Here is a 17,169-nt window from a genome sequence, read left to right as displayed (position 1 = left end):
CAGCATTGCCCTCTGCTGGAATCCCAGAACCGATGCTCTTCTAAGCTCTCTGTAACTCCATTTTTCCTTAAGAAAGCACAGAGAGGCGGTGCTCCTCAAGTGTCTGTTGCCCGTTTTGCCTATTGTAAGATGACTAAACCTAGAAGGATATGCTAGGTAAGAGTGCAAAACTTGATGACTGCTTGTAAAAAGCTGCCAGAATCTGCACACCACTGGAGAGTTACTGTGAGCCTGTGAGATAATTGAGAAGAAATGCAGTCTTTTTATTTTTTGCACACCTCTTCCTTTCTGGAGGTGAATTAATCTACTTGTAATAAAAGCCCTGCCTTAGTTAGATTTTCCCCTCAGACAGTGCAAATCTGAAGTTGTCATGGAGCATAGGTGTAGTCAGCAAGGCAACTGTTAAAAAAGCTTGTTACTCAGTTCTGTTTATGAGCATTCTAAGACATATTCACTCACTGTACTGCACTCAAATACTGCAGTTTGAGTATTTATCATAGTTTGCTCCTTTGTTTACTACTCTGGCTCATCCCTTGACAGATCAGTGAAATAAATTCATGCTGGATAATCTGTACTGCAACCAGTGCACTGTTTTTGGGGAGAGATTCTCTCTTAATAGCCCAATTTCAGTGCAAGTCTACAGTGCTGGCAGTGGGAGAGAATCTTTGATATGCTATGCAGATTTGATACAGCCTCAGTGAGACAGACTTTCTGATGGGAAATGGTTGGTCATGGGTTGAGCATCATCCAGACAAGTGTCTGGGCCAACCCAAACTGGTACTTTGGATCAGATCTTTTGAAAAACTTAGTTCTGAGATTGTTTCTGGTGCTGCAGGTAGACACAGCTGTGGCTGAAGAGACTCGCAATGCTGTGCAGGCTGAGGAGATGAAAGCCAAAGTGAAAGCTGAGACAGCCCAAGCTATTGCAGATGATGCTCAGAAGGACCTTGCTGAAGCCCTCCCTGCACTGGATGCTGCTCTAGCCAGCTTAAGAAATCTCAACAAAAATGATGTCACAGAGGTAATAAAGTAGTCAGTCCTGTTCAGGGGAAAGGATTTTTTGTGCTGCCTTCTCTGATGCATTATTGTAACAAGGGTGCCATTAGACAAGGGGTTATAGTGAAACGGCAGCATGGATGCAAAGGTAACCAGCAGAGGAGTCTATAAAGCCCACCTAGCTGTTTCCTTCCATTGCTTTTTTTTTTGTTTGTTTCTTCTGAACTCATGAGAGAGCTCTAGCAGTCAAAATTCCTATCCCTTTAAAACAACTTAATTATCTTGGTGTAGTGTCTTGCTTTGCTGCAAAGTCAAGTGCTTTACAGTAATGTTTACTAATTAAAAGTGAATCAGTTTAATTAAACCAGATGAGCCAAGGGAACAGCAGTGGTCTTCTGAGCTTCCACAGTAAAGTCACGGTTTCAAAGCCAGCATGGGGAGGGCATGATCAGAGAAATGTGTACCAGTTGAAGGCATTTTGATGATGTGTGTAAAGTGACATGATATATTTAGAGACCTTAGGAACTAGCCAGGCATCCACATTCCAGTCACCACTAGACTGGCAGCAGCTTGACCCTACACTCAAGACAAGGAATAAACTGCTGTCACACAGCAATAGGTTGCCTTAGATCATCAGGGACAGCAGGGGATTGGTATTGTGCCATTTACTAGACTAGTTAAGTATAAATCTAGGAAGGAGATCTTTGATCACAGTCATCTTACCTTCTAGTCAGCATATGTCTCTAATGGTCCATGAAGGTAGATCAGAGTTGTCACTAGAGCTTGGAGTGTAACTGTAACCGACTTTCAGCCACCTGCTCTGAACGAGATGGTGTAATTGTCCCATCAGAACAGGGTTTGAGGATCAGTGGCAGGTCAGTGTTCTTTGAGATAAACCATCTCTCCCCAGAGAAGACATAACACTATTTCAGTTGAACTGTAGGCTTGACACTTTGGCTGCTCTGCTTAACACTAGACCCCTATGTAGACAAGGGAGGAAGTGAAAAAAAGTGTAGTTTAACTGACTTCAATGGGTCAACTGTGAACTGAAGACCAAGGAAGAGAGAGGATGTTCTTGATTTCACCAGCGCTTAGTTGTACCATGCCAGCTTGTCTGTAGCTAAGATAGCTATGAGCTAAACCACCATTTTCAGCATGGAAAAGTTATGGGAAGGCGTCCCAGAGAAGACAACCTTGGCTGGTGTCCAACAGACCAAAGAGATAATATGCCACTTCCACTGCTTCAAGCGCTCCGCTTCATCTTCCCTTTGCAGCACTGGGTTTAGAGTAGAAAGGGTCACGCAACACAAGACGGACAAATGCAAGCAGGAAGGGTGAACACACACGTCAACTCTGTAATCATGGGTGAACATTCCAAATAGAAAAATACCATGTCTTTAATTTTACCCCTCCATCAGAGCCCCACCCATGCTATCCCCAAACGAGTCCCTGTTCCCCCCCCAAAAAAAACAAAACAAAACACCTCTTGCTGGCCTGGGGCAGAGAAATACAAGTATAATCCCCTTCCTTTTACCACAGAGTGCACTCCCTTCACCCTGTAATGGGGGATGTGGCATTTCTCTGCAAGGCCTCCCAATTACAGGATCAAAACAAAACCACTATAGCCCACCATGGCACCTGGAATCACCAGTGTTTCCTTCCCTTGGAAACAAAAGGCCACATGATGGGCAAACAATGAAAGCCACCTTGACCTGCCCTATTACATATCCTTAGGAGAAGGACAGAGCTTGCTTCTCTAGCTCTTGCACCACCTCCTGCAGGTGGTTAGCATTGCTGAAGAAGTGCACATAGAGGTCACGCTCTGTCTGTTGGAAATGGGTCCTCAGGGACTTGCGCTTGGCCCTCAGGTCATTCAGGAGGTCCATCAGCATCTGATAGAGTTTGGCCTCTGAGGTACTGAGCTGCTCCTTAAGTTCAGATAGCTCCTGCAGGAAGATGGGAAACATGCTGCAAAACTGTAGAAAGAGAAGGGAAAAGAATGTTCCCTGCCCAAATCTGTGCTTCCTGGGATAATCCATCAGGTGGAGAATTAGAATCCAGATGTGATAATCCATCACATCTGGAGTACTGTGTTCAGTTTTGGGCACCCCACTACAGAAGAATGTGAAGAAATTGGAGGGACTCCGGCAGAGGGCAACAGAAATGGTGAGTGGGCCGAGGGACATGACTTAAGCCCAGTTCCCTCGGTCTTTCCTCATATTTATTTTAGAGAAGAAGACCGAGAGGGGATTTAATAGCAGCCTTTAACTACCTGAAGGGGGGTTCAAAGGAGGATGGAGCTAGGCTGTTCTCAGTGGTGGCAGATGACAACAAGGAGCAACAGTCTCAAGTTACAGCAAGGGAAGTTTAAAGTTAGATAACAAGAAGAGTTCTTTCACTAGAAAGGTAGTAAAACACTGGAACAGGTTACCCAGAGGGGTGGTGAAAACTCTGTCCTTGGAGGTTTTCAAAACCCAGCTAGACAAAGCTTTAGCTGGGATGATCTTGTTGGGGATGGTCCTGCTTTGAGCAGGGGGTTGGACTACATGATCTCCTGAGATCCCTTCCAACCCTAATTTTCTATCATTCTATTACCATCCTATTGGGAACCTCTAGTGCCCAATGAGAATTCTACAAGAAAAGTAAAACAGCATCAGTAGAAAGATTCTTCACATTTGATTGCCTGTCAAGACCATAGACCTACCTACAGGGGAGAGAGAGACATGGGAAGAGTCAAGGTCTCTGCTCACCTGGGAGTTAAGCTGTAGTTGGTTGAAATCACTGTACATCATCCCATATAGCACTGTGTTCTCATATTCTAGTGTGGGTAGCTTGGATGGCGGCACTGCCAGCTGTACTTCTAGCATCCTTGCTTCCTGACACAGGCGTGAGCCCCGGCCTGCCAGTGTCTCATAGGTGAGGAAAAGTCGCCTTTCATGACCATACTTCTCCAGCATCTCCCAGAGCCTGAAAGAGGGGAAAGCCAATGAGAACAGGGAGGGCAGCTGCCACTGGTCTGAGTTGGTGCCACCACATTACCATGGCCTTTGGTTTTTCAGAATGTAAGCTTTCACTTGAAGTGAGACTGGTTGTAATAGTTGAGTTGGGAACATGAACAGATGCAGTACTGTCTGCCTGAATTTCCACAGAGGGGACTACAGCTCCAGGTGAGCTGCCTACACATTCCTCTGTCTGTGGAAGGGGGTGTGCCATGTCATACTGAGGGTTGCAGAAGGTATGGCCATCAAGGCAAATTACCCATGTTTAAGAGCTGTCAGACTGAAATGGACTCTCCAAGTCCAATATCACATCAGTGACAGTGGCCAGAAACTGGTGTTTCATTGGAAGGCTTAAGAAGTCCCATAATTGTCAGTCATTGGTGGATTGGGCCAAAAGAAATCTCATGCAGTTCAAAAAGTACAAGTGCAAAGTCCTGCACTTAGGATAGAACAGTCCCATGCACTGGTACAGGCTAGGGGCTGATTGGCTGGGCAGCAGCTCTGCAGAAAAGGACATGGGGGGGGGTGGTGGTGGTAAAGAGGACAATAAAGCTAAATATGAGCCAGCAGTATACCACCCTTGTTGCAAAGGCAGCTAACGACATACTGGGCTGCATTGGTAGGAGTGTTGCCAGCAGGTCAAGGGCTGTGCAAAACTTCAGTAGCTGATTTGGCCCAATTCGGCATCCAAATCAAATTGGGAGACCCATTAATCTCTCCGAATCAAATCGGAAGCCTCTGAATCGGTTCAGAGAGAGATTCGGCCATAGGCTGTACAGACAGGCACTAGGCAGAGCCGGTGGGAGCAGCTGAGGGAACAGCTGAACGAGCCCCGGCTTGAGCCAGCAGCCCCAAGATAAGCCACAGCTTGTCTGGCTGCCCCCCCCAGGGTAAGGCAGGCAGTGCTGGCAGCCCCAAGAGAAGCCATGGGGGTTGAGGGGGAATGATTGGGGAGCTGGGGGAATCAAACCGGGAGCTGGAGGGAAGCCCCTGTTCACTCCCCCAGCTCCCCAAACATTTCCCTCAGCTCCCATGGCTTCTCCTAGGGCTGCTGGCTCAAGCTGGAGCTCATCCAGCTGCTCCTCCGGCTGCCCCCACCGCTGGGGCGAAGCAGGCAGTGCTGGCAGCCCTGGGAGAAGCCACAGGGTCTGCAGGGAATGATTGGGGAGCTGGGGGAGTGAACAGCGGCTTCCGCCCGCTCCCAGTTCGAGTCCCCAGCTCCCCGATCATTTCCTCCAGGCCCTGTGGCTTCTCCCAGCGTTGCCAGCACTGCCTGCCTTGTCCGGGGAGCAGCCAGATGAGCCGCAGTTTCTCCCGGGTCTGCTGGCTCAAGCCGGGGCTCATCTAGCTGCTTCCCCAGCTGCTTCTGCCAGGACTGCCTGCCTCTGTAGTCTATGGCCAAATAAGATTTGGCACCGAATACACTCAGATTAAGCCAAATCAAATCAGGACAGCGATTTGAATCACCGAATCGAATCACTGTCCCTCCAAATCGCCGAATCCAAAGCAAATACTTTCTGCTTCACACAGGCCTAGTGATTATTCCCCTCTATTCAGCACAGTTGAGGCCACATCTGGAGTACTGTGTCCAGTTTTGGGCCCTCTACTAAAGAAAGGATGTGGACCAGAGGTATGTGAAGTGGGCTGTATTCGATTTGGATTCAGCCCAATTTGAGGGACAGTGATTAGATTCGCTGATTTGGATCGCTGTCCTGATTTGATTCAGGCAAATCTGAAGATTCAGTTCTGACTCAGAGAATCAGCAATTTGGCCATAGACAGCTTTGTATGTTTTTTTTCCCCCCCCCCATGTACCTCAAGGTACCAGGCACAGCTCGTAAGCACTGAGAAGGTGGGGCAGATGGAGCATCCCACGGGTGTGTGGGGAGGTGCCCCGTGTGCTTGGCGGCGAACCTGAAAGTGGACCAGACATACTTCTGGTCCGCTTCTGGGTTTACCGCCAAGCATGTGGGGGGGACCCCCACCTTGCTTCCATGGGATGCTTCATCTCAACGCTCATGAGCCATGCCTGGTGCCTTGAGGTACGTAGGAATAAATAAATAAATAAATAAATATTCAATGACTTGGCCATAGACCCAACTTATATATATATATTTATTATGTATATTTATAAATAAAGCTGGGTCTATGGCCAAGTCGTTGAATCTCTCTGAATAGATTCAGAGGCTTCCAATTCTATTTGAAGAGATTAAAGGGTCTCCTGATTGGATTTGGACTTGGAGATTCAGCTGCTGAATTTGGACGAATCTCCTCCAAATCAAATCAGCGACCGAAGTTTTGCACAGCCCTAATGTGGACAATTGGAGAGAGTCCAGCATAGGGTAGTAAAAACGGTTAGGGGGCTGGGGCACATAACTTCTAAAGAGAAGCTGAGGGAACTGGGCTTATTTAGTGTAGAGAAGAGAAGACAGAGAGGATTTCATAGCAGCCTTCAACTATGGAAAGGGGGCTCAAAAGAGGATGGAGTTGGACTGTTCTCAGTGGTGCCAAACAGCAGAACAAAGAGCAATGGTCTCAAGTTGCAGCAAGGGAAGTGTAGTTAGATATTAGGAAGAATTTTCTCATTAGGAAGGTAGTAAAGCACTGGAACAGGTTACACAGAGAGGTTGTGGAACCTTCATCCTTGAAGGTTTTTAAGACCCAGCTAGACAAAGCTTTGGCTGGGATGACCTTGTTGGGGACGGTCCTGCTTTGTGCAGGGAGTTGGACTAAAGGACCTCCTGAGATCCCATCCAATCCTAGTTTTCTATGATTTTTTCATTATGTTAATGGAATAGAGAAGCAGCTTTTATGTTGATAAAGAAGTTCCATTGACCTAAAGCTTCCTGTTTGCACGAACATGTGCCCTTTTATACCTTGTGGCCTCAGGAGAGAAATGAGCATGGAATGTCCATCCTCCTCCTCAGGCCCAAACATGCACCCAGCTGAGTTACAGCATCTGTAGGAGACTACAGGCAACCCCTGCTTAGCACTCTTAATTGGTTCCAGAAAAAACAAGTGTTTAGCGGAACCATGCTAAGCAAAATCGATTTGCCCATAGGAATGAATGTAAATATAGGCAATTGGTTACCGCTGCTTCTCCCCGCTGCCGCCTCTCCCCACTAACCCGCTGGCTGCTCCACTCCCATGTGCCAGCCCAGGCCTGCACTCCTGGGCCCCTGCTGGCCCTGGCCCCAGGCACCAACGCAGGCCCTGCACTGATGCCCATCCCCTCCCCACTCTCCACTTCTCACCACCACAGCCTCACCCCACCCACCCACCTGCCCGCGCACCTGCCGGCCACTCCAACCCCACGTACCAGCCTGGGTACCGGCACTCCTGCTGGACTGCTCTGGCTCTGGGCCCCTGCTGGCCCTGGCCCCAGGCCCCACACTCCTGCTGCCCCACCCTGGGTGCAGGCCCCAGGTCCCACACTCTTCACCATCTCCACTACTCAGGCTGGTGGGGCGGTGGAGCATCCCACAGGAGCAGGGTGGATGTTTGTAGCCCCCCCACTATGTGCCCGGCCAGCTGCAACCCGTCCCCCCCTCCCCCACCTCACCAGTCTGAGTTCACCAGCCATGCCTGGCTTCTCCCCCACCTCACGCTCACGCCCACTGCACACTTACTGCCCCGGCACCTCTGCTTCTCCCTGCCTTCCTGCCAAAACTCGCTGATTTCACTGAGTGCTCAGCCAGTTTCACTACAGTGTTCAGTGGAATCAGGTATCAATTTTAAATGAGTGCTATAGTGAAATAGCACTAATTAAAACCATGTTAAGCAGGGGTTGCCTGTATTAGTGATGCTAGCCTGGCAGATACTTCTCAGTCTTGCAAAATGATCTACCTAGGAAGAAGCTTAACCCTGCCCAGAATCTGGTCTTTACTCTTGTATTATGGGAGGGTAAATCGAAGAGTTACCTTTTCTTCATTACGTATACCCAAAAGTTCCCTCTGTATTAGTTTCTTCTTGTGACAGCTTCTCAAGCCTCTAATTTATGACTTAACTATTTCCATTCAACTCCACCCCTCTCCCAGTCACCAGCCCAGTGGCAGAGCCATCTTTACCGTAAGGTGGTAAGATCACCAGAGTCTAACAGTATCCGTGGACACTGGTTAACCTGGAAGCTGGGATCTTCAAAGCAGACCAGCCTTTCCTGCAGCTTGTCCGAGTCTTCCTGCAGGGTAGCTACCATCTCCTCCAATAACATTCCCACCTTATGCAACTGTCTCTCCTCCAGCATCAGTTGGAGCTCTAGCAGCTCCAAGCGACTGTGCTGGTCCATTAGCTGCACCGCAACCTCCTTTTGCCTTGAAGCAATATACCCAAGGCGAACAGCTTCCACATTAAGCTCTCCAGACAGGATAGGCAAGCAAAAGAAGTGGCTACCAGCCTGAAGCAGAGGCATGAGTTTGTTGGCCTGGGTCTGATTTATGTCACTGTGGATTGTTTGCAGCTGTTCTTGGCAGGTGGCAATGTGAAGGCTTAGCTCTTCCTTGTCCTTCACTGGCTGAAAAAGAGAATACAAAATGGCAGACATCTGCTTACAGGTAACAAAATGGGCCTTAACCTTTGAGGACAAATCCTGGCCAATACCCTAAAACAGAGGTCACTAATAGCTTCCCCATAGCTTGCTTGGTGCTGCTACTATAGGAGTCAGGAGTTGTGACAATGACACACAGACAAGGCAAGACCTACCCAGTTTTCCTTCTTGGTCTTCAGGATCCTTGCCCACTGCAAGCCAGCATAGATGCCTTCCATTTCTGCCGAGATGGTGATCAGCTGTCTTTGGCTGCAGATATAAACTAGTTTTAGACGTCCCAGTTCCTCTTGGTGGCTACCCAGGTTTTCCAGGAGTACAGTGTTAGGGCTCCCCGTTTTTTCCAGCATCATTTGGTCTGCTTTTGCGACCATCTCCACTGCATCCTGGCAGCTATTTTGAACATCCAGGGCCTCCACCCCCCCAGCCTCTGCTTTCAAGTATCTCTCCTCTTTTAGTAGGGTTTTCCAGGTAAGCCTTGACATTAACAGTCTCCTGACTAAGTCTTCCTGGCAGCTGCCCTGGCCCTCCAGTGCTCCTAGGTTCACTTTGGCATCTTTCATATACTCATCCCTGACATTCCCTGCATCTTCTGGCAGTACATCCTGGGCCAACTTTGCCCTGACCTCAGTGTCCACCTTTTCCTGGGAGGTACCTTGTCCCTTCACTGGCAGTATGTCTGCACTTCCTAGATGAAGATCTGGCAGCACTTTCTGGATGAATCCCTCTAAAGCCCCTGTGGCCAGTTCTTCTATCTCCATGTAGTGGCTCAGGTCTGCTGCAGACATCAGCACCTGCAGTCTCCCTTTCCCAGCTTCCCTATGCCACTCTACCAGCTGCTTTGCTGTCTTGCAGGCCTGGTTCAAGGCAATGTTGGTTTGAGAGTTCTCCAGTTCCAAATCCAGCTGGGCCTTTCTCAGCTTCCAGACTGCCTTCTCTTCCTCTTCTGCTAAGTGGCACAGCTCCTGCTTCATGCTAGCTGCACGGATCTGAAGCTTGTTTCGCCGTTGGAGCTGGCAAGCATTATAGCTCTGCAATGCTTGGGTCTCATGCTTTAGAGCTTCCAGGGAGGGGCCCTCCTCCTCTGGCATCATGCCTATCAGCTGTGGAGATTGGTGGCAGGTCTGCAGCACCTGGTCTAGGGCTTTGCCTTCCAAAATAGGCTTCCCTGAGCTGACCAGCTTCTGATAGGCTGCCACTTCTGTGGGGCTCAGTACATTCTCTTCACCCACTGCGTTGCAGAACCACTCAATGAACATCTCTGTCTTGGGGCAGTCAAAGAGCCAGTCAAAGTCCTTCTCATGGAGGATGTCTGCTTTGGGGTAGATAGTCTTCAAGGTCTCCACAAACTCTGCTCCTCTGTTGACTGTATCCAGTAGGAAACATCTGGAGCGTCTCCGGTTGAACATGGTGAGAGTTGTGAATGCTGGAAGAGACAGATACGTGGTTTGTCTTTCCAGTCTATTCCCCAAGTAGAGGTACAACAGTCCCAAATTTCCACCTAGCAACCAGAGAGTACCAGATCTATCTTGAACAACAAACGCAAACTGCAGCTCAGGGACTCAGTCCACATCTTTTCCAGTACTGAAAGACTAAATGCTAGGATTCAGAAGAGACCTATCTGGCACACCTGACCCCCCAAAGATGTAGGAGATCAGTGAGAAAACCCCACCTCTCCCATAGCACCCATTGCCTCAGGTATAAAGACTGAGCCACATTGTTCTGTCCCTGTGGGATCTAGGGATTTTCCATTTAGGGCAAATCACATAGCTACCACCTAAGCCTTTCTTTACCAGGGCATCTTCAGCCCTAAAGAAGCTAGAAAGACACCTCTCTTTAAGCATCAAGCCAAGTTCCTGGAATTACTTACCAGAGCCACCTATACTGTCTCTAACAGCCAGCAACAGTGAGCACAGCACTCAAGTGCTCAGTTAAGTAGATCCTTACTCATCATCAGTAATTCTGCTCTCTACCTGCAGCCAGGGGAGGGCACAATCTCCTCCTGCCCCCGTAATCAGAGTCCACACCTGGCAGCTCAGGTGAGCCATTTTCCCAGCAGGTGTCAGGTTGCTGTGATCAATTGCTTGTGATCTCAGCCTCGAAAAATGCATAAAGCAGGGAATCCAAACTGCGTTGTGACAGACAATGTAGCCTGAACCCAAGTGAGTTCTAGTTACATAGGGGTAGAAAATATACACACATCAGACTCCATAGAAGAACTTGGTGCTAACTGTGCATAGTTGGTGCTAATTCCCATATATCATCACTTTATTAGTGATCTCATTGTTATTTTGCACAGTGCCTAAGCACATATGTGGTATCAAATCTTCTTTTACATTAAATACAGATGAGCACAAGCAGTAAATTTTCATAGTTTAAGGAATAACCATAGGTGATTTCAGTGAAACAGAGAAATCCTGTCAAACAGATACCACGTCTGACTGTAGGGAATTACGAAATCCAAAGCTAAAGGATATCATGAGGGGTGTAGCCTCTGGCACTCAGAACACAGGACTTGGCATTTCCCTAGGTTTGGTTCCCAGTTCTGCCACTGACTGACGTTGTGGCTTAGGGTAATTTACTCAGCTTCTGTGGTTGGAAGGGTGTGATAAGAAATTCCTGTTTGTATATGTTCTGACAATATTGTAGCAATATAGGATTAACACCTTTCTGTGCTAAGCCCAACTAGCTGGGCTTGACAAACTGGTGTTCCACACAGGTGGGGAGAATTATTCCCTCCATACTGTTTCTCTTACCATCACCACCTCTGCAAAGTACATTCCTCAGCATGCATGAGCAGATGATCTGCCCCATAAGCAGAGACCCTGCTTTATGGTTATCTGCACAAAGGCAGATGTAAGGTCCTGAGTCTCTAGTGCAGTGGCTCTCAACCATTTTAGAGTCACAGCATCCATTCTCTACCTTTTTGAATGTGGTGGCATCCCTGGTTGAGAACCACTGTTGGTGCTGCCTCAGGTTACTTAAATGCTTCTCAACTGGGTGTTGCTTCCCCCAGGGTAAAACTATCCCCCACCTGCTGCACAGCCAACCCAGGAAAGACTCTGGCACATGCCCATGCCCCTGCTACATTAGGCTTTAGATCAGCCTAAGGCAGGCAGGATGCTGTGTAGCAGTTCTGGGTCCAGCTCCTCCTCGAAACAGAGGCCTGCAGGTGTAACTGCCCTGCATACATCCGTTTCTAGGAGGAGCATGGGAGGGGCTGGATTGGGAAAGGCTATACAGCACGAGACAGCTCCTAACTGCTTTAGGCCAGCGCTGCTCGTGGTTTTGGCTCTACAGGTCACATGTATGGTGGCAAGGCCAGTCCATGGGCTGAATTGGGCCCTGCGCTGCCCCTGTTCACAGGAATTGGGCCCCAGGGCTCTATACTACTTTCACCTGGCCCTGTGCGCTGGGATAGGCTCTGGGGCCTCGTACCACCCCTGTCCATTCAGGCTCTAGGGCCCTGCACCACCCCAACCTGGCCCCTTCATGCTGTGATTGGGCCCTGGGGCTCTGCACCACCACCATCCAGCCCCTGCATGCCAGAGTTAGGTCCCACAGCTGCTTTGCTTGCCCAATCTAGTGCATGAGGCTGCAGCCCATAGGGCTCTCCAGGGGCCCATGAGAAGCCCCACAAGCCAGGGGCTGGATCTGGCCTACAGGCTGAGAGTTGAGCTTCCCTGCCTTAAGCTGATCAGAGACCCCTAAAGCAGTAGCCATGCATGTGGGGCAGTTTTACTTGGCTGCAGTGGCAGGGGTGGCAGTATCTACATCATAGCACCCTAGTTGAGAACTTCTGTTCAGTTAGTTCAGCCTCTGTATTGCATCAACACTGTCCTTTGGCCTGCCATAGTTGCCAGTATGCTGTGTGGAGAGCAGGGATAAGGCCAAGGTGATTATTCTGCCTCTTACATTCACTTGTATATTTTTAAGGTTCGAGCAATGCAGCGTCCTCCTGTTGGTGTAAAGATGGTGATTGAAGCCGTCTGTATTATGAAAGGAATCAAGCCCAAGAAAGTGGCAGGTGATAAGCCAGGCTCCAAGGTTGATGACTACTGGGAGCCAGGCAAAGGCCTTCTTCAGGACCCGGGGAAATTCCTGGAAAGCCTCTTCAAATATGACAAGGTAAGCAGTGGCAGAAGTAAAGAGGATGATGGTGCATCAGTGTGAAGCCCAGAGATCTGGCCTCTTTTGTGTGCTCCAGGAGGGAAAAATGAAATGTAAGTGGCAGTGATGTCATATATGGATGATAATAGTGATCCTATGATGATAGTGTTTCTGATACTAATATTTGGAGCTAAACTTCAACTTGGCTTCACACTGTAAAGAGAGCAAAGACAGTATCAAGGTATATGGGCATTGTTGGTTCTTAAATTGTTGAGGTGAGTTTGATTGCTTTGGGCAACGATAAATTGCTAGAGATCAAACGCAGGGCTGGAGCAAGCTTGACTGCACAGTTTTAGCAAGTGTTCATGCACTAGCAGGTGAGCTAGAAGCCCTGCTTTCTCTGCACTGCAGTAATTTATTTCATATTACTGTTAAATACCAGCAACATGGAAATGTGTCTGGCCAGCCCAGATCCTTGGCACTGTAGAAGCAGGGCTACATGCATGAAAAAGCCAGACTCAAACAGCCTTGTATTCCTTCCACCATAACTGTTGTAGGTGAAATCTTATAGCTTTTTTGGGGGCTTAGCAGGAGTGTGGCTATCTGTTCACTACAGATGGGTCTTGTGTGAGCTGGTCCAGTCAGCAGCAGTGACAGAAGCCTATTCACTAGGAGAGGATGCCTTGATCATTTACTGGGTCTGGCAGGGAAGGGGGTTTAGAGGTTGAAGGAAGTCAATGATAACATATCTGAAGTTAGGGGAAATGCTTAGTCCTCTTTGAATTTGCTGACATTTGGTAGCAAGCATAGCCTTTATAGGCCTTGTTGCCAGGGCTAGTATAAACACAAGAGCAGAGAGATACAATTACTTTAATCAGATTTTCCTGTTCAGTAAAACCCCACTTAACTCTAAAATTTTATTTCTGCACCCACAAAGCCATTCTGAGGGAAGGCAAACAGACACAGAGTTCACGTTTCAGTTCAACAGCCTCTGTTGTCATCTCTCCCAACAGAATTGCAGGGTCTTGCACTATCCCACTGCTGAGCCTACAGCACATCCTCTGTCATTCAGCAATCTCCTTCTGTCCCACCATCTCTAGTGCTCTCACCCCTTTGCTCTCTCCATCCCCACAGGAATTTGTACCATCTCAGAGCTGAACCCTTCATTGTCTCAGCCTTGCATTCTTCATCTCTTGTTTCCTCCCCATTACTTCTTCCAAGGCAGAGTGACTGAGGCATCTTCAGAGGTGTGAGTTAAAACTTTTGCTCTGAACTTGTTCTGAAGAGTATCCTCATTTGACCTGGTTAGCTAAAGGCTGGACATGAAGCTGTACATGAAGCTAGCTGTGGCACTCACTTGTATGCTCTTGGCTATGGAAACTAGTCTTTCCAATTGTACTAGTCTTTTGACCTTGATTTTGATCACTTCTTCCAGGACAACATTGCAGATGCTGTGATTAAAGCCATCCAGCCATATATTGACAGCGAGGAATTTCAACCAGCAGCTATAGCCAAAGTGTCCAAAGCTTGCACATCCATCTGCCAGTGGGTGCGTGCCATGCACAAATACCATTTTGTGGCCAAGGCAGTGGAACCAAAGCGGGTAAGAGCTATAGCGCTGCTTATGACACACTGAGATGCTTGGTGACTAGTGCACCAGTGAGGGAGTGGGAACTTACAGCCCATTAAGGGAGGTATGTACTGAGAATTACCAGGCACAAGGGGAAGACCAGAAACTGTTTAGAAAAGAAGAGAACAAGTTTTCCCAGCTCCAACCCCAGTCCTCACTGTTATGGCGGTGCTCCTCCATGTGGGGTAGGGTGAGGCCAGCGCTGCACAACCAGCACCCCGCGTCCCTGCTGCCTCCAAGAAGCGGCTGGGCAGGGGGAGAGAGGCCAGCGCCACTGGCTTTGCCCCCTGCCCCCCGTCATGGCAGTGCTCCAGTCCCTGTTGTCCCCCTCTGCCTCTAAGGTGCAGGGCTGGGGGGGGGGCATGTTAGCTCTGCTGACCTGGCTCCCCCACCCTGCTCTGGCCCCTTAGTCCCCACTGTCATGGCATTGTTCTGCCATGTGTCTCTGTCAGTCCGAATAAAGTGTTACAGACAGACAGACTAAAGCTTTTATAATATTAGAATGCTGTTGTTTTTTGTCCCAGGGTTTCAGTAAGCATTCAAATTAGACTATTACTTCTTGTGGTTGAGTGTTTTATGAATGGGCAGAAATAGCCATGCGTTCTTTTGAAGTCACTTCTTGCTCTCATGCTCCTGGGAGTGGTTAAGGAGTAATGCTGGTAAGGTAACTAAACTGGGCTCTGTTGTTGGCATTTACTAATTGAAGGTAAAATGTAGCATAGGTTACTTTAGACGCAAGCAAGAGCTTGGGGTTTCAGCTGAGATGGCAGTCAGGCTTGGACACTTAAATACCTTTGCTTCAGTTTCTCCATACGTGAAGTGGAGGTAACACTGACCTACCCAGAGGTGTTCTGAGAGGAGCAATTAGCTGATGTCTAAACATGGAAAATTCTGTGGAAAGGGACTTGTTAGTTATTACTGTACTCCATATGAAATGTTATCTATTTTCAAGTACCTTATTTCACTTGGAAAGTGTGATGTTCTTCAGGCACTTCATTTCCTAGTTAGAGTTACCCAAAGGATTCATCTCACCTCATCCTTATCCACTTTTGGGTTTTTTTTCCTTCTGTGGAGTCATGATTTTAAGGAGAAAAGGGTAAACCATATAAATGAGTCAACTTTGTGATTAATTCTTTGAGTCTGTGATTGCCACTGACAGCAGGGTCCTAGAAGCAAATGAATTAATCAAACTAGATCTAGACCTGAAATATGCTGAGTGCCCCCATGCCCTTTCTTTAGTTAGAGCTCCAGGTGCTCAACATTTTTGAATATCAGGCCTTTTCTTTAGGTGCCTAAATATAAAGTTAGGCTCTGAACATTTAAGCACCCAAGTAATATATATCTGTACCAGCTACAGCTTAATTTTTAGGGCAGGCAGAAGTACTTTTTGCTTCCCTTCTCCATTAGCTACCTAACACCCCAGTAAATTGCTAAGAGAATTAGATTCATCACTTGATAATTTGCAATGCAAGCATGGAACTAAGTGAAGAATGTGAAAATGAAACACACAGCCAGTCCTTCAAAGCCTTTTTTTCACAAAGCCTTGGGCCTAGCAGCTAGCATCTTTGAACTTCATTTTTCTAGCTTTAATATATGTGAGCTAATGGATGTTTTTCAACTGAAATTGAAACAGGACCCATCAACCAAGACGAAGTCATTGTACAATGCAAAAGCACCTTGAAAAAATGCATTCTTCTCTCATAAGAAACATAGGCAGAATCCTGAGGGTGGTAGATACGTTTGGAAGGGAAGGCCAAAGTTTATTTTTGCACAGAAATTTTAACCTAGCTTTTGAGCCTATTCCAGGATCCAGTCTCTGGGCAGGGGGTTGAATTTCATTGCAGAGATTCAGTACATGTGTGTCAGAAGATCTCTCTTCACCATGTTGCCCATCTTTTAATGCTTTGCATAAAACAGTACAATGATGTTATAATTCCTTGCAGGGTGTATTTGAGTCATCATAAAAAAAAGAAGTAACAACAGACAGCTTATGGTTCTCCTCAGGTTGCAAAATATCTTTCTTAGTGATGGTGTAACTGTAAAAATGCTAAACTTCTAAGTATAATAGACATTTTTTTATTTTATAGCTCTTCTCTGGATTAGTTATCAATTCATCCCTGGACTTATAATCAAACATTCTGTCTTTGATTTCTGTTCTAAGTTCTCTTTCCTGTGCGGAAACTCACTTCAAGTTCCTCCTTGTTAATAAGGACATGTGTGTGTCCCTTAACACAAGGACAGTTTATAAGGGAATCCTTTGAGGCTTTTAGCTGATGCACAGTTTGTTCAATATCCACTTGGAGTGTTTTATTTGCAGTGTAGCAGACAAGGTTCTTTGGGTAAATATGATACCTTTTATTAGACCAACTTAAATAGTTGGAAATGTTCTTCTTTGCAAGCTTTCGGGTACAGTACCCTTCATTTGGCTGAGGAAGCATCTGCAGTTGGTGTGTGCTCTTCCTGGATGGAATGAATAGTAAAGCCAGAGGCTGATATGCATGCAATGTTGACTTTATAATCTGTATCATGACAGAACAACACACTGCACAATGTGTGGTTACAGATTTCATGAGTCAGCAATTTAGCATTGCTTTGAGTTTTTATTCCTTCAAATCCCTTAAGTTTTGAAGCATTGATATGTAAAACTAAAGTGACATAGACTTCTGAAATTTGGTGCCAACGGAAGTAGATCCCATCACATTTCACTTGAGGGTTTTGGAAACAGGCTGGTTGTGTGTTGGCACATTACCTCTCTCTTGCAGTGAGACTGCAAAAATGGAAAAATACTGTGAACTGCATCAAACAATACCACAGTTTCAAGTGCAATAATTTACAGTATCATTCAGTACAAGAGTCAAAGAATGTGTGTTTGCAAGGGACAAAAGCTACTCTTCT

General features: G+C 47.2%; 2 protein-coding genes across 4 annotated transcripts in view; one reads left to right on the top strand and one right to left on the bottom strand.

Annotated features, from left to right (window-relative positions):
• The window catches only part of DNAH1 (dynein axonemal heavy chain 1), a 157,207-nt gene that overhangs the window by 105,824 nt on the left and 34,214 nt on the right, over window positions 1-17,169 (top strand). For all 3 annotated transcript variants that reach the window (XM_019475610.2, XM_059715419.1, XM_059715420.1), the window contains 3 exons: window positions 836-1,021; window positions 12,471-12,662; window positions 14,080-14,247. In XM_019475610.2, coding sequence (XP_019331155.1) covers window positions 836-1,021; window positions 12,471-12,662; window positions 14,080-14,247 — 546 coding nt within the window. The remainder of the gene's footprint in view (window positions 1-835; window positions 1,022-12,470; window positions 12,663-14,079; window positions 14,248-17,169) is intronic.
• On the bottom strand, window positions 2,327-11,474 carry LOC102566251 (uncharacterized). Its single transcript, XM_019475612.2, has 5 exons — window positions 10,405-11,474; window positions 8,693-9,960; window positions 8,062-8,504; window positions 3,747-3,963; window positions 2,327-2,942 (listed from the first exon to the last, which is right to left on the bottom strand). The coding sequence occupies exons 2-5, from the start codon at window positions 9,941-9,943 to the stop codon at window positions 2,727-2,729; spliced, it is 2,127 nt and encodes a 708-aa protein (XP_019331157.1). The 5' UTR covers window positions 9,944-9,960; window positions 10,405-11,474; the 3' UTR covers window positions 2,327-2,726.

This window comes from Alligator mississippiensis, chromosome 12 (assembly GCF_030867095.1).
Source record: "Alligator mississippiensis isolate rAllMis1 chromosome 12, rAllMis1, whole genome shotgun sequence".
Lineage (NCBI taxonomy): Eukaryota > Metazoa > Chordata > Crocodylia > Alligatoridae > Alligator > Alligator mississippiensis.
The sequence above is the reverse complement of the archived record's forward strand: the minus strand, read 5'-3'. Positions and strand labels throughout refer to the sequence as shown.